General features: G+C 46.5%; 1 protein-coding gene across 3 annotated transcripts in view; it reads left to right on the top strand.

The window, feature by feature from the left end:
- The window catches only part of DDR2 (discoidin domain receptor tyrosine kinase 2), a 268,529-nt gene that overhangs the window by 45,672 nt on the left and 199,044 nt on the right, over positions 1-23,813 (top strand). For all 3 annotated transcript variants that reach the window (XR_015872921.1, XM_088459057.1, XM_088459058.1), the window contains one exon: positions 14,511-14,615. Coding sequence is in view for 2 of the 3 variants with exons in the window: in XM_088459057.1 (XP_088315183.1) it covers positions 14,537-14,615 (79 nt within the window). In the remaining variant the exon portion in view is untranslated. The remainder of the gene's footprint in view (positions 1-14,510; positions 14,616-23,813) is intronic.

Below are 23,813 nucleotides of genomic sequence, written 5' to 3'. Positions count from 1 at the left end.
GTAGTGCCCCTTATACAGTGCCCCCAGTAGTGCCCCTTATACAGTGCCCCCAGTAGTGGCCCATAACTCCCAACATGACCCTCTCCAGGAGGGACACAATGCTCTGGTCCTGGACTTCTCTGGTAAGAGGTGGGGCTGCAAGGCAGTTCAAAATCCAAATAGGGGGGGCCACTCCAACTGTCATTTCAAACGCTGCCAAACATTACTGGCTGGGACTCAATGGAAATTGGCGTGACTCCCCTATTTGAATTTTGGACTGTACTTCAGCCCCACCTCTGGAGCCGCCACCAATCATAAATTACCGGGAAGGTCCAGGACCAGAGTATTGTGTCTCTCCTGGAGAGTGTCAAGTTGGGAGGTTTGGTGCCCCTTATTCAGTGCCCCCAGTAGTGGTCCCCTCTATGCAGTGCCCCAAGTAGTGCCCCTTATACAGTGCCCCCAATAGTGCCCTTTATATAGTGCCCCAGTAGTGGTCCCCCCTATGCAGTGCCTCCAGTAGTGGTCCCCCTTATGCAGTGCCCCCAGTAGTTCCCCTTATACAGTGCCCCCCTATGCAATGCCCCCTGCAGTGGTTCCCCTATGCATTGCCCCTTATAAAGTACCCCTTATACAGTGCCCCCAGTAGTGGTCCTGTCTATGCAGTGCCCCAAGTAGTGCCCCCTATGCAGTGCCCCCAGTAGTGTTCCCCCTATGCAGAGCCCCCAATACTGCCCCTTATACAGTACCCCTTATTCAGTGCCCCCAGTAGTGGTCGGGGGGACCAATACTGGGGACTGTATAAGGGTGACTGTATATACAGTGCCCCCAGTAGTGGTCCCCCCTATGCAGCGCCCCTTATACAGTGCAGTGGCGTAAGTTCATCTCAGAAGCCCAGAGGCAAGTTATAATTTGGTGCCCCCCCCGACACTGTAATGTAACATTTGCAGGCAGATACACCCGCAGTTGCACACAGAATATAGGCATGCCATGGAGAAGCGAGACAGAGAGTTGTGGGTGAGGGGGCGCCGGACGCATCACACCAATAAAAGAAGCTGCTGAGGAGCAGCAACACCAATGAGTAAGGACAGTCTATAGATAGACGGAGGCAGCAGCTGATGGTCTGATACGGAGTTCTCCACGAGTGTATAGTGGCTCCTCAGGTGCCAGGAAGAGGTGCCATGTATTGGGCGGCCGTAACGGTACACTCCGGGTACATAGTTACAGCCCTAAGTGGGGTGAATATATTGAGGGCAATGGAGGAGATGCCCCTTCAGTGCTGGAGCCTGGCAGCAGGTGCCTCCATTGTCTCCCATAGTTCTGCCCCTGTACAGTGCATCCAGTAGTGCCCCTTACATATATCACAAAGACACACACAAAACAAAACACAATACTTCCCTGAATCCCCGCTCCTGCACCCTGGACCGCGGCCGGCGGTGCCCTCACATGCCGCCGGTACTACGTCGCCCAGGGCACAAGCCCCGGGCAACCCCCGCCACTGCTTCTATGTAATGGAAGTACTTTTTCCATCAAATAGCTAGTGTTTGTTGGTTGCCAGCCATTGAATGCTGACTACCAATGCCCATTCGATGGGCTGGCTTTTTTTCTGCTAGGTTTCTGCATGTTGCCATCTCAGGAGATTACAAATGTAATTTGTATTGCACTTATTAAACTATGGGCCTGATTCAGAGGTGCACGCAATGCCGGGGTTCCCGCAGTTGAGCAATTGTTTGCTACTGTTCACAAAATATTCTGAAAACCCTATACGGCGCGTTCATTACCCTATGTGTACTCACAAATGAGCTGTTGAGTTCGGGACTACTGGTATTAGAGATAGCGAGGCAAAACCACAGAAGCCATGTTTAGACACAGGGCCTGATTCAGAGCCGAACGCTCTGACCAGAGCGCTCGCTCTGAATCAGTGCCCTCCTCCATGAAAATGGAGCGGCCTCCTGTCCATGATGATGGTCGAGATGGTCTTGACCATCACGACCATCGGGCTTGCGACGGAGACCCTGCGGTAGGGTCTCGCTGCCACAAGCCCTGGAGTGATTTTGGCTTTATCAGAGCCAAAATCACTCCCACTGACATCACTAGTGATGTCAGTGGGGCTGGCTTCAGACGGTAGGCGTTCCCATGGGAACGCCTCCGTCTGGCAGGCACGCCCCCGGCACGCCCACCAAAGGGGGCGTGCTGTCGATCAACATCGACAGCACGCCCCCTTTGGTGCGAGACCCGGAGCGATGGAGAGCCCGTCGCTCGCCGGGTCTTGCGCATGCGCACGACGGAACTCCCTCCGTCGTGCGCATGCGCAGTGGGGGAACATCGACCCACTTGCGAGCGTCCTGCGCTCGCGAGCGGGTCTGAATGACCCCCACAGCTCAGAAGGAGACGCTGCACCTGCCATAGGATGGTGCAAGTGTTGATACTGCACGAGATGCGTTGATGGTGGAGTATTCAGAACCACTGGCACTGTTGGAGAATACATGGGCACTGAAATTGGGCGTCACAGGACTTGCACATTCCGGCACACGAGGGGAAGGCTGAAAGTAGCATTTGCATATTATCGCCACCGTGACTACGCAAAAAGTCGCAGCTGCAGTAGCAACTGCATACACCTCTGAATCAGGGCCATAGCGTAATTAATGCAAGAAACATTTAATTAGTAATCTCCCGTGTCCATAGATTCTTTTGTGTAGCGGAGGGAGCATATTTTTGCACTTGGGCTCACCACTCACTAGTTCTGCCACTGATTTTGGCACACTGTGGAGGAGGGAGAGTATAATAACATGTTGCATGGTCATACTGGGGGAGATTTATTATCACCTGTAATGACATATGCTCTAGATCCAGCTCAATTTAACACTTATATTGAGACGTTAACATTATTATTGTTATTGCTTCCTGATTCGCTTCAATAAGCATTGAAGCAGGACCAGCTTTAGCGGCTCGATATGTTCCCTAATAATGCATCTCTCCCACTGAGTGAAAATGCACCACTATTTTTTCTCCTTATTTCCTATGATACAAACTGTACATAGAACCACAAGTACTGTAGTATATATAAAAAAAATCAACATACAAATGTGCCTCTATGGAAAGATAGCCCTGCCTCTATGGCAAAGCAATGCTGCAATATAGTGTAAAAGGTGTGCTAATCTGTCCTGCTCATAGATCACTGCTCAATAGCTTCAGAAGGTTTGTGCTGTCAGATGAGGTCGCAATAAATGGCTGGCAGGAGCTGCCCTTGAATCTGAAATGCATTAAGGGGAGATGTATCAAGCCTTGGAGAGAGATAAAGTCAGGGTTGGACTGGCCCACAGGGGATCAGGGGAAGTCCCCGGTGGGCCCCACCTCCTCGTCTAATGCCAGGTTTCAGACATTGCACTTGAATTGTACATAGTAACTCTATTACAGAGTCGGTTACCTGGTAGAGCAAGGACATGGATGAACAGACTATGGACTGTAGTATCCATGTTGTCTGCAGGCTATGTCCTCTATAATTTTTAGCCAAGCCTCTGTGTTGGCTGGCCACACCCCTCTGGAGGCTGACCTCCCCCTTTAAGCATAGGCCCCTACCAGTGCCATCCCCGGTGGGCCCTTCATGCCCCAGTCTGACACTGGATAAAGTGCAGACATTGGGCCTGATTCAGCAAGGAACGCACAGATGCAGACACCCATGCAATCGGTCGATGGTTTTGCTGTGCATGCGTATGCATCGCAGTGCGCGTGCACGAACTGGCCAGTGCGATGGTGTATGTGTACACAGGAAGTCCGCAACCTCAGGGACAAGTGATTGACAGGAAGTGCCGTTTGTGGGTGGTGACGGAGGAGTGGTCGGGCAATCACAGGTGTGCCTGTGCATTTGGACGGTGTTTCAGGCACATGCATAATTAAGCCCTTGCAGCAGCGGACACAGACTCAGGTTGCACACAGGAATTCTTGCTATGTCTGCGGGAGGGTCAGGTCAACCACTATTGTGCATATGGGTCCGTTGGTTCTCGATGTTACCAATGTTTCCGCTGTCTTGCCAGGTATAGAGGACGCAAGTATAGAGAAGTGGGTGGTATTATGTAGTGCTGGGCGTCTGCTTATTCTGCTGCGATTACCGTACATACAGTATGCATTCATTCGCATATTCTCGCAGTGGCCAGGTGCGTGCTTCTGTTTACGTGCGTTCCTTGCTGAATCAGGCCCATTGTCCATACTGTAGCAATCAATCAGCTTGTAAGTGCCATTTCAAAGACTGTTCTCAGAATGATGGATTTAATGCATGATTCACAGGCATTGGATTAAAGTTTACGCTTTAATCCAGTGGTTCCCAAACTTTTTTGAATCACTGAGCCCTAGAGTATCAGCATTGTTTTCATGGCACCCCTAAGCCAAAAGTTTGTTATTGTGAAATTCAGAATTTTTTTTAGTATAGTAGTAATGTGAAGTAAATTGTGCTTACTTGTCATCCTTAGGGTCAGTTATGTGGTGGTGGTGGACAAGTTTGCGCTTCTGTTTGTTCACATATTTACATTACATTGACCATAAATAATTTAATTTGATATTGGGCCACCAACCTGAGGCACCCCTACAAGTGTCCCAAGGCACCCCAGGATACCATGGCGCACAGTTTTAGAACCACTGCTTTAATCTGTCAGGCACCTAAATAAGACAGACAGGGGCAAGTAGAATCTCAATAGTAATGGTGTTTATTGTTTTTAGCTCTCATCAGAGCTATCGCTTTAAGTGCTTGCACATACAGAGGCATATTCACTAAATTTCGGTACTTGGGGCCTGATTCAGAGATTGATGCAATGCCACTGTTTACGCAGTTGAGTGATTATGGGTGGTCTGTGTAGTGTCTGTGTATATGTTCTTTCATACAAACATACATGGAGATCAGGAGCTGTGGTCAGCATGCTTTCAACACCTTTACTGAACTGACAAACATATTTTGCAGCAGCTGTCAAGCAATATGTGAAATAACACAGTGGTGAGACATGGTACTGTAGGCATTAAACAACAATGTGAGTCTGGCAGAGCCAGATTCCAATATATAACAATTCCCTCCCAATGTAGATAATTTCCTCTTCCCCTGCTTACGTCCAGTCTTTGTGGTGCATGTCTTACCCAAGGAGGGTAATGGCGGTCCTCATGTAGGACCTCTGAACTTGGAGCATGAGAACTTATGGTGTCTGCGGACTCCTCTGGATCGGTGTTCACTTATGGGGTTGAAACAATTGTGCTACCCCTGCAAGTCATCCGCACAATCCTCTGTATCTACTGGTGCAGGCATTGATACCAAAGTTCTGTAGTAGATTTTTCTCCATCAACTGCATGTAATCCGTTATGTTCCCGTAGTTGATCCAGGTGTCTGTGCCACAGTACACTGGGTTCAATTTCCACTATGTATGACAATGTCCCTCTACATTGTATAACCTTTATGATTACCCACTCTTGCTCTCCACAGTAGTTACGTGCCCACACAGTATGTCCGACCAACAAAGCCAGAATTGTGGTGCCACCTTTAACTTGAGACTGCTTCAGTTGCCAGTCACGAATCAGTCCATGAATATCTTGTTTGATCAAATCCAGTCTAGGCCTGAGGTTCCTACCCAGCTGGGGTTTGGTTGGTTGTGGCATGAACAGCATTCCTGTATGAAAACAAGAAATTGGAAAGCTTGTGCTGTAATGTTCCCTTGTCTGTGCGCATGGCGCAGCAAGCTTGCTTTAAAGTTTTTAAGAAACGTTCAGCTAAACAATTCATAGTCAGGTTATACGGGGCGGAGGTTATGTGCCGAATTCCATTTTTCTTCATGAAGGTCTGAAACTCTCAGCATTAAACTGCGGTCTGTTATCACAGACCAACTACTCCGGTACTCCTGTACTGGCAAAATGACTCCTCAACACTTCCGTGTATGCAGCTGTTTTAGAAGTGACTCTAAAAACGTCGGACTATTTGGAACAGGCATCCACCACCACCAGAAACATGGACCCCAGAAATGGTCCCGCAAAGTCCACATAAATCTGCTGCTATGGAGTGGATGGTCACTCCCAAGGGTGCAGCGGCACTGGTGCGGGCATATTTTGGACAGATTGGCACCCAGAACACTCTCTGGCTAGATTCTCCAATTGCTGATCCAACCCTGGCCACCATACAAAACTCCTGGCCATTGCCTTAATTTTGGCTGCACACACATGTAGTTCCCTCAAGACTCTTGTTCGTAGGTGATTCCCAACCCCCAGAGAAGACAGCTGGAATTAACTGTCAACTCACATCTCCGATGACAGTAAGCGGCCAGCTGCTGGCGCAGTGGTGCAACCCACCTTTTGTGTCACTGAGTACTTTAGCAAGGATGGGGTCTCGAGCAGTCTCAAGTCTGATCAAATTGGCAGTTATGGGAAGACATTCTACTTGCGCCATTGTAAAAACATCCCAAGACTCCTCGGTTTTCTGTGTCAATGGGGCGATCTGTAAAAGCAATCCTGACAAACCATCTGCATTTGCATGTTATACAGTCTGCTTAAATTCTATAGTATAGCAATGTCCACCTAAGAATAGGGCCCAGCACTGCATCCTTGCAGCCGCAGTGATAGGAATACCCTTCCGAGAGTTAAATATGGACAAAAGTGGTTGGTGGTCAGCAGGGCCGCCATCAGGGGGGGACTGCCGACTCTGGAGTCCCGGGCCCGGACCCTGGCTGAATAGGGGGGCTTGGCCACTGCTACCGCCCACTGACGCTGCAAGCTACCACCCGCCGCTGCCGACCTAGTGGAGGAGAAGGTGTTCCTCCACCAACCTGAAAGATACCTGTTGGCACCTGTTATGTTTATTAAAGTTTGTTTAGGAGTCGGCGTGCGTGATGTCATGACGTCTCGCGCGCTGCTGGAGGGAGAGATCGGAGGAACCACGGATCGAGAGGGGAAGAGAAGAAGACGGCAGAGCGGGGAACTTGGAGCCTTCTACAAGGAACTATGGTAAGTGGAAAAAGCTGTGCACAGCAGGCAGATGCCAGATGGATTAAATAATAATAAACAGGGCAGGGGCAGTGAAGTGAAGTTGGAAAAAGGAGCTGGGAAGGGAGCACAGACTGGATTTACTAAACAGGGGGGTGAAGTGGGGGAAAATGAGCTGGGCAGGGCTCAGACTGGATTGAATAAACGGGGGGGGGAGTGCAGTGGGGGAAAAAGAGCTGGGCAGATGGCACAGACTGGATTTAATAAATGGAGTGGGGTTGTTAGTGAAGTCGGGAAAGCTGGACAGATCATGGCACAGCCTGGATTTAATAAACAGGGAGGGGAGTGAAGTGGAGAAAGAGCTTAACAATTTTTGCCCAAAACATTTCACGATTTTTTTTATTGTGAATGAATAAGGTAGGGGGAGAGGGCCCAGCCCAGCCCTTGCCTATTTTGTCAGTCCCGGGCCCCACAATTTCTGATGGCAGTTATAAGCATGAATTTGACACCATATACAGAATGATTGAACCGTTTTACACCCCAAACCAGGTATAAGGCTTCCCTGTCAATCTGTGCATAGTTATGTTTAGCCTTGGATAATGCCTGAGATGCGAAGGCGATTGGGTGCTCCTGGCCATCCGGCATAGCATGTGACATAACAGCTTCCATGCCGTAAGCTGGGGCATCACAGGCCACTCTAAAAGGAAGCGATTAGTTGTAGTGGGTTAATACTGTTTGACGTAATCAAATCTTTTGCCTGTGTAAAAGCACTGGATATGAACTAAATACTTGAACACTGGTGATGAATAGAATACTTGAACACTGGTGATGAACTAAATACTTGAACACTGGTGATTAACTAAATATTTGAACACTGGTGATGAATGGAAAACTTGAACACTGGTGATGAACTAAATACTTGAACACTGGTGATGAATGGAATACTTGAACACTGGAAATGAACTTGAGAATGTAGAGATCCTAGTCACAGGCTTCCTTGAGAACACAGAGAAATGTACTGGGAACTGCAACAGATTCAGGTGCTGATTTGCACAAAGAGACACAGAGAGAAGTGGACACAGCCATGTACTGGGGATTGCTATGGGTCTAGCTAACTAGAAATTAGCAGGAAACCTGACACCTCAGTAACACAGGGAAGCTGCAGTAGAGCTAGCAGCACACTACAAGACCCACAGGAAAAATAACATAAAACACTGGAGTTCTGAAAGAAAACTAAAGTCTCAGACTAAGAATTAGCATGGAAGTTAATACAGGTAACCCTGGAAACTGTGAATAGGCTGAAGCAAGACTCTGCAGGGAATATCACAGAGCAACACTGGTGAGAGTCACAGTCAGTGGAACAGTGAAGTTGAACAGCAGTTTCCTGTTCCTGGAGTCAGACTTAAATACCCCTGGGTACTGTAGTTTGTCATTGGATCAGAGGATCAGCTGAGTGACCACAGGACTACCATTGGGAGAGACTAGTCAGGTGATATGAACCAACATAGCTGTGCCCATGCCCGGCACCCCGGAAACCAGGAAGCATGCACGAAAGCCCTAGCAGACCCCAGGGAGAATACTTAGACACCACTCACCTCCACCACTCCCAGCGACTGAACACCTAAGCCCAAGGATGCTGGCGTGGAGGAGAGTAGCGGCCAATCCCAGGCCACATCCTGACACTGACACACTGTAGTTCTTGTTTAATAAATATAGCAGAACTAGTCTGCACACTGAGTGGTAGTAAAATTTAAGCAAATTGATCCCTTACCACATATTATCCTTTTAGGTGTGCACTGAGCAATATGTGTCCCATTTGTAGTGCAATTATGCAGACATGACAATTTGATTCATAAGTGATAGTTGTAGTTATTCACTGATTGTTTATGTTGGTTTTAAGCTGCAGTAAATGCTCCTATTTGGACCATAGACCAGAAGTGGTACTCACAATCAGCAGGCTGGAGACCGGTAAATCCTCCTATAGTCATTGGTGAGCGGGTCACAGATCCTCTGCGGTATGCCAGATGTACTCAGAAAAGAGACCTCTCAGTGTAGTCTCTGTGCTGGCTACGGGGATGTAGGTCCGAGAAGCAGTGGACAGTGTATAGTGGCTTAGAGAATATCTATTCCTTTGCTATGCCTATTTGATTTGTAAATCTTTTAATGTGATGTTTTATACATTTCACTGTTATTAAATACCTTTTTGCGCATCTACAATTTTTGCTATAGCGCTACAATTTTTTTCCTTTTGTAAGATGTATAAGTCCAGAGTCTCCTGCTGGCGATTATATTGTATGAGGACAGGCAACACCCCGCATGGAATTACTTTTTCCCTAGTATATGTTTTAAGCAGCATTCAAGTTTTTTTTTATTTGACATTTTTAAAATGATGTTGGTACTCTTGCTGTGACATTGCAAGGACTACTGATCCTGTGTCCAGTTCCATTTTAATAGGTTGGCCATTTACTTGTAGAGTGATCCAAGTAAATGCTGATGGTCTAAATACCGGCGCCAAAATCCCGACAGGTCAGGATCCCAGCATCAGTATCCTGAGTGTCGGCATCCCAAATGGTAAGTATCAGTGTGCATGGGGAGGGTAGCATTAGGTAGCGGGGTTAGGTTTAGGCATTAGGAGGAGGGTAAGGGTTAGGCACTGGAATGAAAGGTTAGTATTAGGGTGCGGGGAGGTTAGGTTTAGGCACTAGGGGGGAAGGTTAGGTTTATTAAGTTTAGGCACAGGGGGGGTCTTAGGTTTAGGGTGCGGGGAGGTTAGGTTTAGGCACTGGGGAGGTGGTCTTAGGTTTAGGGAGCGGGGAGGGAGAGGTTAGGTTTACGCACTAGGAAGGGGGGGTTAGGTTTAGGCACTGGGGAGGGTTAGCGTAGGGGTAGGGAGAAAACTTACCTTTCGTTCCAATGGGTGTCGGCATTCTGGCTGTCGGGCTACCGCTGTCGGTATTCTGAACAGCAGCATCCCGACAGCCAGGATATCATACCCAACCCCTTCCAAACTGCCTAGATCATTGTCACAGTCTGAGTCCACCTTGCAGTCTTCCAAACTGTATGTATTCCTTACTTTAGTGTGATTTGGTCTCCCACCAGTGGTCTTAGAGTGATATGCCTGCGACTGGCAAACCCGTTTAATATGCCCTTTTTTGTTGCATTTCCTACACAGTTCGTGTTTAAACCTACAGTCTCTGGGTGAATGTGTACCTGCACCACAGTGGTGGCATATACAGTATCTAACGGGGCGCAATGTGCGTGCATATGTGTTGTTGGTGTTGTTGTTGCCACCATTTTGTGAACTTGAGATGCTGACTTGCCTCCTATCTGATGTTCCATAACATCTTTAGCTGCAGCTTCTATAGTCAGTGCCACCTGTGCCACCTGTACTGCAAGTTTAAACGTAAGATCTGTCTGTGTTAGTAAACGTTTTTGTACACTCTCACTAGAAATCCCACATACCAGATGATCTCTCAGGGCATCATTCAGGCCATCTCCAAACTCACAGCGCTCCGACAGTCTTCTTAATTCTGCCACATATACAGCCACTGACTCTCCCTCCTCCTGGTTGTGTTTATGGAACCTGAACTGTTCTGCTATCAGGAGAGGCTTTGGGAACGGATGCTCTTGTAAAATCTTTATAATATCTATAAAATACTTTACAGCAGGTTTCTCAGGGGTTGTTAAACTGCGGAGCAGACCATAGTCCTTTCCCCCCATAGCACTTAATAGAACTGGCACTTGTTTCTCTTCAGCAACATAATTTGCCACATAATACAGTCTCTGTATACAGGAGTCAGTCATCCTTTTTATGTCAAAGTCAGTTAATGTGCCTATGTGCATAGCCATTATGACAGGTCCTTACCAGAGCTTGCAGCTGAACAGATGGCCTGATTCAGAGCCACTCGTTCGCTCTGAGCGATGTTCGCACAACTGCGCATGCGTATGGGTCATAATGCGCATGCGCCAACCAGTCATTGCGGTCGGAAATCGAGCGCTCGTAAAATAGCGAGTGCCTGCTAATTTGAGTGACAGGATGAGGCGTTTGTGGGTGGTAACAGGGGAAGGTGCTTGAAAACGGGGAGTGGTGATCCGAACGCAGGTGTGCCAAACGGTCAAAACGGGCGTTTTAAGGGTGTGCATAATTAACAAAGCAGCGTCATCGACCACGTCACTTGGTTGTTTCTTAGCCTGAACTGTTCGCATGATTACGGTAGGAAAATCCAACCACAAGCAGTTCAGACGCCTTTCGATGTACTCGATTAATCTAATAAATAGCTGAGATGACGTAGGATGCGAGCAGCCAGGGGGCGTCTTTACAAAATAGCGAGCGCATGTTTTGTTCGCTCGCTCAGACATAGAGGCGTCAACAGACCGCAAAGAGCGAGCGCTCAATTTAAATCGCCGGCCCCTTTTTCAGAACGAGCGAGCGCAAATAGCGTCCGGCTCTGAATCAGGCCCTGAGTGCAAGGTGATTATCTCACAAATGCTACCACCACTTCCCTTCTGGTCTGGGAGATGTGGCCTGGGTCATAAGCCACTCATGACCAATTGTAGTGTCTGTGTATGTGTTCATTCATACAAACATACATGGAGATCAGGAGCTGTAGTCAGCATGCTTTCAACACCTTTACTGAACTGAGGCCAAACATAAAGCAACATATTTAACTGCAGCTGTAAAACAATACAGTGAAATAACATAGTGGTGAGACATGGTACTGCAGGCATTAAATAATGTGTATCTGGCAGAGCCATATTCTAATATACAACAGTCTGTGCATACATCTGAGTCGCATTGCGCATGCATCAATTTCCATTATTAAGTGATTGACAGGCAGGGTATGTTTGTGGGCGGCAATGGGGGAGTCTATATTGGCAATTAGGTCTGTGAGCACGCTCCAGATATACTCTCTTGAGGTGGGGCAGCTCAGGGATGAGGTAACCACCCTCATTTACAAAATATAATATTAAAGAAAAAACGGTCCCAGGCGCTCAACCTGTGTGTGTCAGTCAATATGTTTGTTACAGTATCAAAAATCAAAATGAACACAGTAGGTGTGTCAATCAAACAAATAATGTTTATTATTGATAAAATTAAACTGCAAAACAGCTATTTGGTTCTGTACGTACCATCTCACGTTTCACAATGTTAAGGGTTGTTAGTAGTCAGAATCGTGTTAGTAAGAGTCTATGAATTTAGTAAAGAGTCCGACTTATGCTGAGAAAAATATATTGTAACACTAAATAAAAATAAAAAATATAATAAAAACAAACAACAAAAAACAAAACAAAAAGATGGGATATATATATATATATATATATATATGGACTAAACTTGCTACATGAGGAAGGGAGTGTGGGAGGGGTGTGTGTATACGGCACTAGACAGTAGTGAATAGTGAGGCAAATGAGGCTAAGGGTAAAATAAAAGTCTGATGATACCGAGCAATTCAGATGGTGCCAGCTGCAAATGGGGATAAATTGTAAGTCTGTAAGTCCTGGTCTGCCTTTATATAGATCCTGTGAGAATGGTAATGTCAGTGTTAGTATAGGATCAGTAATAGACCTTACCCCTCTGCCGGGAGTTGGTGCTCAGATTTTGGGTGAGCAGAAGGTGGAGTTCCAGAAGGGAGGAATGAGCCGCAGGGACTCGCCGGTACTTACCCATCTCTGCAGACGGGCTGTTGTATCTTTAGTACACAGATCCCTTGTGGTTTCCGTCTTCTCCCATCGTACGGCTGTAACTCTGACTGCTCACGATCTTAGCATCCTGGATGCGGGGAGCACACCTAGAATAATCCGAGCTTAAGAGGGGTCTTTTCTTAAAACAAATTGCTGACGCTTACTGTTGCTGTGTGATTCCAACGCGTTTCGGCACGGTTAGAGCCTTTTTCAAGGGAAGTGACAGTCTGTGAATTCTGGCTTCTAGATATCCTTCCTGGATGGGGCTGGGCTAGAATTCTATTGGTTCAGCTGATTTGGTTGGGTGCATTCAGAGTTGATTAACAGCACCAGACTGTATTGGGATGTGATCGTGCAGTTAAAACAATTAAGGATACAGATATACAGTACATAAAGTAAAGTCTATAATGAAACAACATAAAACATAGTCCTAGCGGTTGATGTGTATGAATAATATAACATTTAGAGATGATGAGGGGAGTGGCGATGAAATTCAGGCTTGTCACAACCATTTTCAGGGCATGTCTCTGTCTGTGATTGCAATCCCATACTCAGTTTCTTGGATTTGCGAAGACGCTGGTGGACGTCTCAAAACAAATCCCGGAAGCTGTGTTATTTGCATATTTTGCACAGCTGGTGCGGTATTAACTTACATCTGTGAATCAGGCCCTTGGTCCCAGCAACTATAATATCCTATTGCCGCTATTTGTAGCAATAAGAAATGAAGTATTGCAGGGATGTAATGTCTCTGACACATCCCTGAGATGTGTAAAAATAAGTGATCGCTAATGCAATCACTTTACATCTGGGTTGGGGTGGAGACACAACTGCGCTACTGTGTATACACAGTAATTAGACTGGCAATCCTGGGGATTACATTTACCTTTCACATATAAATACTACATATATTCCATGTTTGTATAAAAGATTAAGGGCATATCCATCCACACTGTTTTATCCACATTTATTAATACAAGTAATACTGTATTCACTCTAGTCACTAATAAAGCAAATTAAATGTTTAGGTGAAAGTTCAAGAAGGAATCCACTTAGTTTGAACAATCCGTGGTCTTTAACTGCTATATTTGTAGTTTCTAATACTTCCTTCAGGAAAAATGACACAAATTATTATTAGCCTTTATTTATAAAATGCCAACATGTTACTGAGCATTGTACATTGAGAGGCTCATGATACAAATAACATACATGAAACAAAGGTAAAAATAGCCCGGACCAAATCAGTTATAGCCTAAATTAGGCACAAACTGTTATTTCTCTACGGCATCATCCTCACAGGTGTGGTACATAAGGTCGACATTCAACATGTCAACATTCATAATGTAGACATGAGAATGTCCATGTGGTCGAAATATCGACATGCTTAGCATTTCAACATTCCCCATGTGGACACGGCTAAAATGTCGACATGATAGAATGTCGTCATCCCATCCCAGGACGTCTAGCAGTGAGTTACCTGCTCCCGGCGGCAGTCGTGTCTTCCTCTAGTGCCTAACCCTAACCCCCCATAACCTAAATCTATCCTCCCTATAAAGACTAAAGCTAACCCTGCTAGTGTTTACTGTGTATCAGGAGTGTGCATATAAATATGTTATTGATAATAATAACTTCTATTTTCATATGTAAACTTTTCTGCAGTAAAACTGACACATTCTTACATTCTTCACTAAATAAACTTATTAAAACATTACCAATTGTGTATTTCATAAATGTCATTTGTATAATTAATATGGAGTTTCTGATTTCACACAGCACTTAGGTGAAATCACAACTCGCCCCAATAAACTTCTGCAAGCATCCGTAGATGTGTTACGGTGTTATCTCTTTGTGATGATTAAACTTTCAAAATTGTGTTAAAAAAAGAAAATGATTTTCTGTTTCTTCAGGTGCCGGTGATCTCACCTATAGAAAGATGGCAGTGGATAAGCAAATGGCACTGACCTTATTATTTCTGCTAATCTTGAGCTCTGTGGAATCCCAAGTCAACCCAGGTGAGTACGAGTTCCCTATCTGTTGCAAATACTGTTGTGTTAGTTTATTTCATTTGCTAGCCTACTCAAGTAAAGCTTTAATATACATTTCAATCACTTATTTATAAGTTTAGTATTAACGCAAATGAGAACATGAATGTGTATCTGGATTTTGGATCTGGAATAATTTAATGGACAGCAAGAAATGCTGTAAAATTGTCACGAGTCCTAATGTGGATAGAACATAGAGTCTATGGACTTATGGTGGGGGTACCCCTTGTGGAACGGTGTGGCCACTGGGCCATGTAGCAGCCTTGAGGGCTGGAAGAAGATGCAGGCTCTAGATAGTGTAGCAGCCTTGAGGGCTGGAAGATGGTGCAGATACTGGATAATGTAGCAGCCTTGAGGGCTGGTAGAAGATGCAGCCACTGGCTGTGTAGCCGCCCTGAGGGATGGTAGCAGATGCAGGCTCTGGATAGTGTAGCAGCCTTGAGGGCTGGAAGATGGTGCAGCCACTGGGCTGTGCAGTAATTGATGCTGTGTTGCAGCCGAGATGACACAAGCGTCAAAACGCTGGAGTGCCGCTAATGTCGCCGGGTTGACACTAGCAGTTGATGTCGCTGGAGTGTGACCTGTGCTGCCGGGATGACATAAGCGGCAGGACGCTGGAGTGCGGCTAATGTCGCCGGGTTGACACTAGTGGTAAATGTTGCTGGAGTGCAACCTATGTCGCCGAGATGACACAAGTGGCAGAATGCTGGAGTGTGGCTAATGTCGCCGAGTTGACACTAGCGGTAAATGTTGCTGGAGTGCAACCTATGTCGCCGAGATGACACAAGCGGCAGAACGCTGGAGTATGGCTAATGTCGCCGGGTTGACACTAGCAGTTGATGTTGCTGGAGTGCGACCTGTGCCGCCGAGTTCACACAAGCAGCAGGACGCTGGAGTATAGCTAGTGCCATCGAGATGACACAAGCAGGCTGGACGCTGGAGACAGACAGCCTGAGGTACTGGACACTCGACCAACACGATGCAGGAACCGGAACCGGAAACACGTGAAACGCTATCACCGGCACCTGGGAAACACCCCAGCAAGACATTCCTCCTCTCCATAACTATCTATTCCGAAAAGCTGTCATTTTTGCGATGACAGCTTTTCAGGAAATAGATAGTTATCCCACTCTACATTAACTTACCACAGCTGGAATCCGTGCTGCGCATGTGCTGTTACATTCGTAAAACCAGCGCATGCGCAGCACTACCTACAGCTGCGGTAATTTTGTATCCCCCCCCCCAACCGCCCCTCCCCCCTCCACTCACCTTCCCCCGTCCCAGCACTTACCAGCCCGCTGCAGCGCCTCCGGCTCCGGAGGCTGGTCTGACACGTGTTCTCCCAGCTGACCACAGTAGTTGTTAAAAAAAAAAAAAAGGTTTCTTTTTTTCTAAACTTTATTGTGTTCTACTGGGAGAACACTTGTCAGACCAGCCTCCGGACCCAGAGGACGGACCAGAGCGCTGGAGGGAGATGCCGGGGGACCTGTCCACTTTGACACAGATAAGTGTTACCTGCTATTCGCCACCTCACAGTGGCGAATAGTAGCTCAATCAAATTCCGAAACTACATAATTATCGGAATTTGATTAATACCATAATTTCCATATCCCCATACTAATGTATGGGAAGTGTGGAAATTAACGCAGGGGGACTTAACCAGGAGTTATCAGTGATATCTCCTGTGTTAAGTCTCTCATGAATATTAAAATACCGTTAATTAAGGAAAATGGCCTTAAAAACGTTATTGTAGTGGTCCCCCTTATGCAGGCCCCCAGTTGTGATCCCCCATATGCAGTGCCCCTTATGCAGGCCCCCAGTAGTGCCCCTTATACAGTGCCCCCAATAGTTGTCCCCCCTATGCAGTGCCCCCTGTAGTGGTTGTCCCTTTTCAGTGCCTCCTGTAAAGGTCCCTCCTGTGCAGTGACCCCAGTAGTAGTCCCCCCTATACAGTGCCTTTTATATAGTGCCCCCAGTAGTGGTCCCTCCCGATGCAGTGCCCCCAGTAGTGGTCCATCCCAATGCAGTGGCCCCAGTAGTAGTCCCCCCCAGTAGTAGATCCCAGTAGTAGTCCCCCCCAAAGCAGTACCCCCAGTAGTAGTCCCCTCCTTAGTAGTAGTCCCCAGTAGTGCCCCCCCCCGATGCAGTGCCCCCAGTAGCCAGTAGTGGTGTCTGCCCCCCCAGCAGACACACACATAAAAAAACCCACTTACCTGAATCCCCGCTCCACTCCTGCCACAGCCATCAGCTCCTCTGTCCTCCTGGGCCATCCCGCTCTGCATTATGGAAGAGACGTCATGATGGTTGCAACAGGACACGGGCACTGACCAGGCTCCTCAATTCATTAGGCCCCGCCCCCACGATGTAATGACACAATTTGCGGGGATAATGGGGGCAGGGCTTGCCATCTTGGCTCCTCCCCCAATGCAGCCACTGGAGGGGAGGCATTGGTTGGGGGGATTTATGTACTACTGCAAAAAGCTGACCCCCTCTCCGGACATAGACAGCTGAACAGCCCCGGCTCCAGAGCCTCTACCCGGGAACAGGTGTCGCTGGACACCTGTTCTCGGCAGGGTCACATCGACCCTGTGTGAGGGCCCCTCTGTGTGTGGGGGTCCAGGGATGACTGCCTCTGTTGCCCCCTCCTTAATCCGGCCCTGCCCCAGAGACATCAGTGTACCGGGCCCCGAAATTTCTGTTGCCGGCCCTGGTAATAGCAGACACAGGATAACAGGATTCCCAGTTGCAGTCAGGAGCGTGTGTAGGGTTTGCTGGGCATTGTGGTTTGCCAGGTACAGTATATGCACTCACTGTATGGACAATGGTTGCAGCGGGATTATGTAATATATATATAAGATGTGATGGCACAGTGGTATATCGGGTCTCATGGGGCCGCCCATTGTACGGGGCACTCAGGGGCAATTCCGTTAGCTTGGACAGAGAGAAGAAGATGCAATGGCGAACTGCGCATGCGCAGAAGCCAGAGATCGGTCGTCATGCCTCCAGCAAGCTGCTTTGGGCCCTACTGCTTGCCGACTGGCTCTGTAACAGAAGCAGCGCAGAGCACGCATCTATCATGAACGCCACTTGATGGGGGAGCACAGTAGGCCCCTCTGCATCAGGCTGGTTGGAAAAATTAAAACTGTGACAGCAGTTTAAAGATCTCAGTCGGCAGCTGTATATACAATTATTGCATGGTATGGGTCAGCACAGAATCCTAACCATGGCAGAGGAGGGGCAAGAGTGGTATAGGGATGGATACTGATGGGGGAATGACAGTCCTTTCATGTTCCTCCCTATATAATGTGACCCCACTAAGCCTGAATCTGGTCTGCCTAAAGAAACTATGCATTAGATGGCTTCCTATGCATAGTCTGTGCCACCATAACGCACTATTTAGTCTTACACCAATTTTGCTATTGTAGCTGATGCGGCCGTACATGTGACTTATCACGGTATTGGTCCCACAGCTACTGTAATCTCCTCTGCTGTAATGCATGGTGTGCGACTCATTCTCCTGCTTCTGGATGCTTTTCCAAGATTAGTTAAGGCTTATTAACTAATAATGGAAATAATAAAAATGGGGCCCAGGGGCGTCTGAACCTTAAATTACCCCCTGTGGTGTATATTATTATTACTTGTTTTACCTTTGGCACTGTGGGCCTGATTCAGAGCCGGACGCTCTGACAGAGCGCTCGCTCTGAATCAGGGCCGACCTTCTGTTTTTTTAGAGCGGCCTCCTGGCTGCTTGCATAGCTGTGGGTGACCACCCACAGCTATAGCGAGCGGCCAAGATGATGGTTGCGATGGCCAAGACCATCGCGACCGTCGGGCTTGCGACGAGACCCTTGTGTGTTTCTGCATGGTGGCTATGGGTCTTATTTTTAACTAACTTCTTGTATTTTGCTGTTTTCAGACATCATCTACAATATGTTTTCTATTTTTTTTTGTTCTAGTCTCTTAAACTCATGGTAGCATTGTTTGTTTATTGGTTATCATAGTAATTGATCCTTGATGCTTGGTAGTTGTACTTGCCGCCACTTCTGGCATTTTTAGTATATTGGGCCTGATTCAGGGCCTGATTCAGAGATGGATGGAATTGCACAGCCACACACAAGCGAACGACATGCCCCCGTTTCCGGGAACGCTACCAGGGAACACCCCCACTCCGCCTCCCAAACGTTGCAGCCTGTCAATCACTATTGAATAAGGCCCTCAGTAAGGATCGCAACTGCGATTGCAATAGCGATTACACACACAGTCTCACTGCGAAGATATGGTAATCCACTGCGATCACTATGCCGTCGCAGCACAACATAAGGACGCCCACCTTATCTTACACACATCCGTAATACTGAGCAAGACTGCAAAACCATTGGTAACATCGAGTACCATCACAGCCTCATGCACACTCGCACAAGCTCTGACCTTACTCAGGAATTGCTAACCTCGTCCCTCGCTGCGAGTACACAAGCTGCGTAAGGCATCGCAGTGGATAATTTATGCATGCCCCTACAATGATGATCAAATTCCCTGGCACGTCTGCATTTCACCGACCACCCCTCCTTCACCACCCCCAAATGGTACTTTCTGTCAATCACTATGCGATGGATCTGCGTAGTGACTGCGTTCATAGTGGAGTGTTCGCGTACAAGCACTGTGATGCACAAGCATGCGCAGAACGCAGCAGTCGGCCGATTGCGTGTGTATATTGCAGTTGCGATCCTTGCTAAATCGGGCCCATTGTTACCAGTTAGCTATTGTTACCATAGCTAACTGGTCCTGTGACATACTAGTAGGTCTGGCAGCAACTATGGGTGGTCTTTGTGCTATGCAACTGGTACGTCTGCCTGTGTGAGCTTCATCACCTGCAGATTTTAGCTGCCTATATTCTAGTGATTTTGTGCATTTAACTTCATAATAATGTTTTTTGTTTCTTTTCTTTTTCTTTTTTGTCTACATAAGTGTGCTTATTAAATGTTTGTTTTATGCAACCATTACTCACTTTACTGTGGGCACCTGCAAGATTCAGTATAAACTGCCTATATAAAATCCCTATCTGTTACCTTTCTCTGCAGATAAACTTAATAATATACACAGTAACTTATATACAGTAAATAATACACAGGTAACAGGGATTGGCATTTATATTAAGATCAAATTGATTTGATAAATTAAATCGAATAAAATTAGTATTCTGTGTAAATGATGAAAGTTAGTATGGTGGCGGACAAGGAACGGATAAAAAGAACAAATCAAACGGTGTTCAATTCTCCACAATAAAGGGGGAGATGTATTAAACCTTGGAGAGAGATAAAGTACCAACCAATCAGCTCCTGACATTTTTCAAACACAGACTGTAAAATGGCAGTTAGCACTGATTGGATGGTACTTTGGACCTCATTCAGAGCCGCTCCCAAAATGCGAGCGCTCACTCTGAATGAGGGCGGCCACTTCTATGTTCAGAGCCGGCCTCTTGGCCGCTCGCTAGGCTGTGGGTCACCATGCACAGCTTTAGCAAGCGGCCAGGTTGATGGTCGCGATGGTCAAGACCATTGCAACCATCGGGGCTTGCGACGAGACCCTTGTGGTAGGGTCCCATCTATCGCAAGCCCCAGTTAGCTTTCGGCTCTATTAGAGCCGGAAGCTCACCACTGACATCACGAGTGATATCAGTGGGGCCGCCCCCAAACGGCAGGCGTTCCATCGGAAACGCCTCCGTTTGTGTAGCCACCCGCCCCAAAACGGGGCGAGCTGTCGATCACCATGGACAGCCGCCCCTTTTGTAGTGAGTCCCGGAGCGAGAGAATTTCTCTCTTGCTCCGGGGCTTGCGCACGCACAGTGCGGCCGCTGCGCATGTGCAGGGCCTCAACATCGACCCGCTTGTGAGCGCATAGGCGCTTGCGAGCGGGTCTGAATGAGACCCTTTATCTCACTCCACTGTATCTCTATCCAAGGTTTGATACATCTACCCCTATGTAACATCCAGACGAGCTTGTGTTAATTCCTATTAGGGATATTTGTTTGGCCATCACAATACATAAGGGGAGCGCACCCACTAATAGCTAATAAACAACTCAATAACCATGCAGCCATTCTACCACCACCGAACACAAAATAACAGAACAGATGAAACAGGGAGGGATGGATTTCCAGGAGAAGTGGGGGAGCTATTGGCCAACAGTCCCATATAAAAAAGCTAAATTGGCTGAACACTGTGAATAAGTCAATCACCAATAAATCATAACTTAAAAAAACGACTGAATAAGGGGGAGGTGTACTAAGCCATTTGAAATAAGGTGGAGAGAAATAAAATACCAACCAATCAGCGCCTGTCATTTTACAGACTATGCGCCTCATTTATCAATGAGTTTTATCACTCAAAGGGGGCGATTCAATTGTGGCGCCCGCCCCCTGCTAAGAGTCTATGTGAATAGGCGCCCAACAAAGCAATTCAGTCGGTTCTCCGTTCGGACACCCATTAGCATTTACTGCGCCTACAAGCACCGGGTTTAGCCGCGCACAGTAGCTAAATCCATCTAAAGGAGAGGTTAGGACGCCCAAAAAACGCGACTTTAGACATTTCTTCACAAGCTTTAAGCGTCCGAACGGAGCAACAATTAAATTGCTCCGTTGGGAGCCTATTTGCACATACGCCCAGTAGGGGAAGCGTGGCACAATTGAATCGCCCCAAAGAGAGTGATAAAACTTGCTGTGTATGATAAATGCTGCTCCAGCCAATTAGCTCCCAACTATAATTTTTCAAACAGATGACAGTTGGGAGCTGATTGACTGGAGCACCATTTATCATACACAGTGAGTTTTATCACTCGCTTTGAGTGATAAAACTCGTTGAAAAAATGGGCCCTTAGGGCCGTATTCAAAATGATTGCGAATGACGTCATTTCACCAGGCGGAAACTTTAAGCCATATTCAGTTGCAAAGACTTTTTGTGTACGCAGAAAGTTAATGCAATGTAATAGGCGGAAAAGATTCGCCTTTGAAAGTAGGTGGAAAAGAAATGCAGAATTGAGGATTTGGGGTGCAAAGATGGGGAAACCACTGAGCACCCTTGAGACAGTCCCCCAAAGAATAACTGTGTCAAGAAATCCCAGAATAAAAAGTGTGGAACACCCCAAAAAAATTACTTTAAAAAAGGGGACAAAAAAGTACAAAGTTGGGGTACAAACATAAAATTTAGCAAAATAGACTTTTAGGGTCCTGCAAGTATGTGGGAGGTGTTTTTTTGGTTGCAGGAGTTTGCTGAAGGTGCGTTTTTTAAAACCACAATATAGCGACTTTTAACTATGCTTGCACCCATTTTTATGTACCCCAAATTTGACAGGACTACTTATTTTCACCCCAAAAAATTGTTAAATTCTATTCTTCACCACTTGTGCAAAGACGCTATTTTGAAGCAATTGACAGCACTGAAGTACCCCAAATAGCTTCAGTAGGACTAATCGGGAACATCTATACTAATCCCCATTGTTACAGCATTTTTTGGGGGGAGTCAGGCTGATTTCCCCATTTCTGACAGCACTTTCCGCATGTTTATGTTTCGCCGGGACGCGTTTACGCTTCCTTTGGACTTGAATGGGGCGAATTGCGGGGACGCGTGCGATATGTTTCCACACCTAAAACATGCGATGTAGGCGGAAACAAGATTCCGCTGTCAGCGGCAAAATTATCGCGGCTAATTGAATACGGGCATTAGTTGGAAAAATGTCAGATAGGAGCTGATTGGCTGGTACTTTATATCTCTCCACTATATCGCCCTCCAAGGCTTAGTACATCTACCCCAAATAGTTTTGTTGAGACAACTTCCATATCCCGGACAAGCAGGAAATTAAGGGGGAGATGTATCAAGCTTTGGAGAGAGATAAGGTACCCCTCAATCAACTTCTGTCATTATACAGGCTGTGCATAAAAAATGACAGAAGCTGATTTGATGGTACTTTATCACTCTCCACCTTATCTCTCTCCAAGGCTCGATACATACCCCCCTAAGGGCTGTATTCAATTAGACGCGAAAAGCCGCTATCCGCGGAAAACTATCACCGATCTCGGTTTTTCGCATGGTTGGAATTTATCTCCAAATTTAATTCCAGCCGGGTTTCGCGTATGCCGAAAATCAATGCAATGTAATAGGCGAAAAAGATTAACCTCAGAATAGCAGAAGAAAAGACGTGCACATTTTTTATTTTGGGGCGCATAAGTTGGGAAACCACTCAGAACCCTTGGTACGACCCCCCTCCAAAGGACATGTCACCCAAAAAAAGGGAAAAAAAACCCAGGAACACCCCAAAAAACACCTTTGAAATTTGGGGCGAAAATTAAAAAAGTGGGGGGACAACAACAAAAACTAGCGAAATAAGGTTCTGGTGGTGCTTTTGGGATTGCAGGTGCTTGTATGCAGGAGGATTTCACTTTGTGTAAAACTTCACTTTAGAGACATTAATATATGCTAGTACCCACTTTCCAGTACCCCAAATTTGATGGAACTACTTATTTTCTCCAAACAACACTGCTTTATGCCATTCTTCACCACTTTTACCAAGATGCTAATAGCAAGCAATAACCACAGCTTAAGTAACCTAGCTAGTTAAATTAGGGCTAATACTAAACTACCATAATGATTTCCGAAGTCAGCCCATCTCTTTCTGGGATACACAGTGATTCCCCCAATTCTGACAGTACTTTCCACCTGGTTTACATTCGCTGATTGCCTGTATTGGAATTGAATACAGCGAATAGCGGGGACGCGCACAATCAGTTTCCGTGTCCAAAACACGCGATGTAGGCAAAAAGTCCAGCAGGCAGAACTTTATTGCGGACGCAAAACTAATTAAATACTGCCTCATGTTTGAATACAATATAGGGCCATATTCAATTAGCAGCGAAAATGGATGTTTTATTCGCCGTTTTCAGCAAAAAAAGGCGAAAAACAGTAACAGGCGAAAAAAAACTGGAGAAGAGTTTTCTCCATCCCAGACCAGGAGAAAAGAAAATTAAAAATCCCTATTTTTGGCTAAAAATGTGGGGATTTCTTTCAGAACCCTTTGGACACCCGCCTAATGATAAATTACTGGGGGAAAAAATTGTTAGTTTCTCCATTTTTTTTTCGCCTGTTTTTTGAATACGACCCATAGTTTCCGGGCCCTTTA

The sequence above is a fragment of the Taudactylus pleione genome, unplaced genomic scaffold, assembly GCF_031769625.1.
Source record: "Taudactylus pleione unplaced genomic scaffold, aTauple2 ptg000889l, whole genome shotgun sequence".
Lineage (NCBI taxonomy): Eukaryota > Metazoa > Chordata > Amphibia > Anura > Myobatrachidae > Taudactylus > Taudactylus pleione.
The sequence above is the reverse complement of the archived record's forward strand: the minus strand, read 5'-3'. Positions and strand labels throughout refer to the sequence as shown.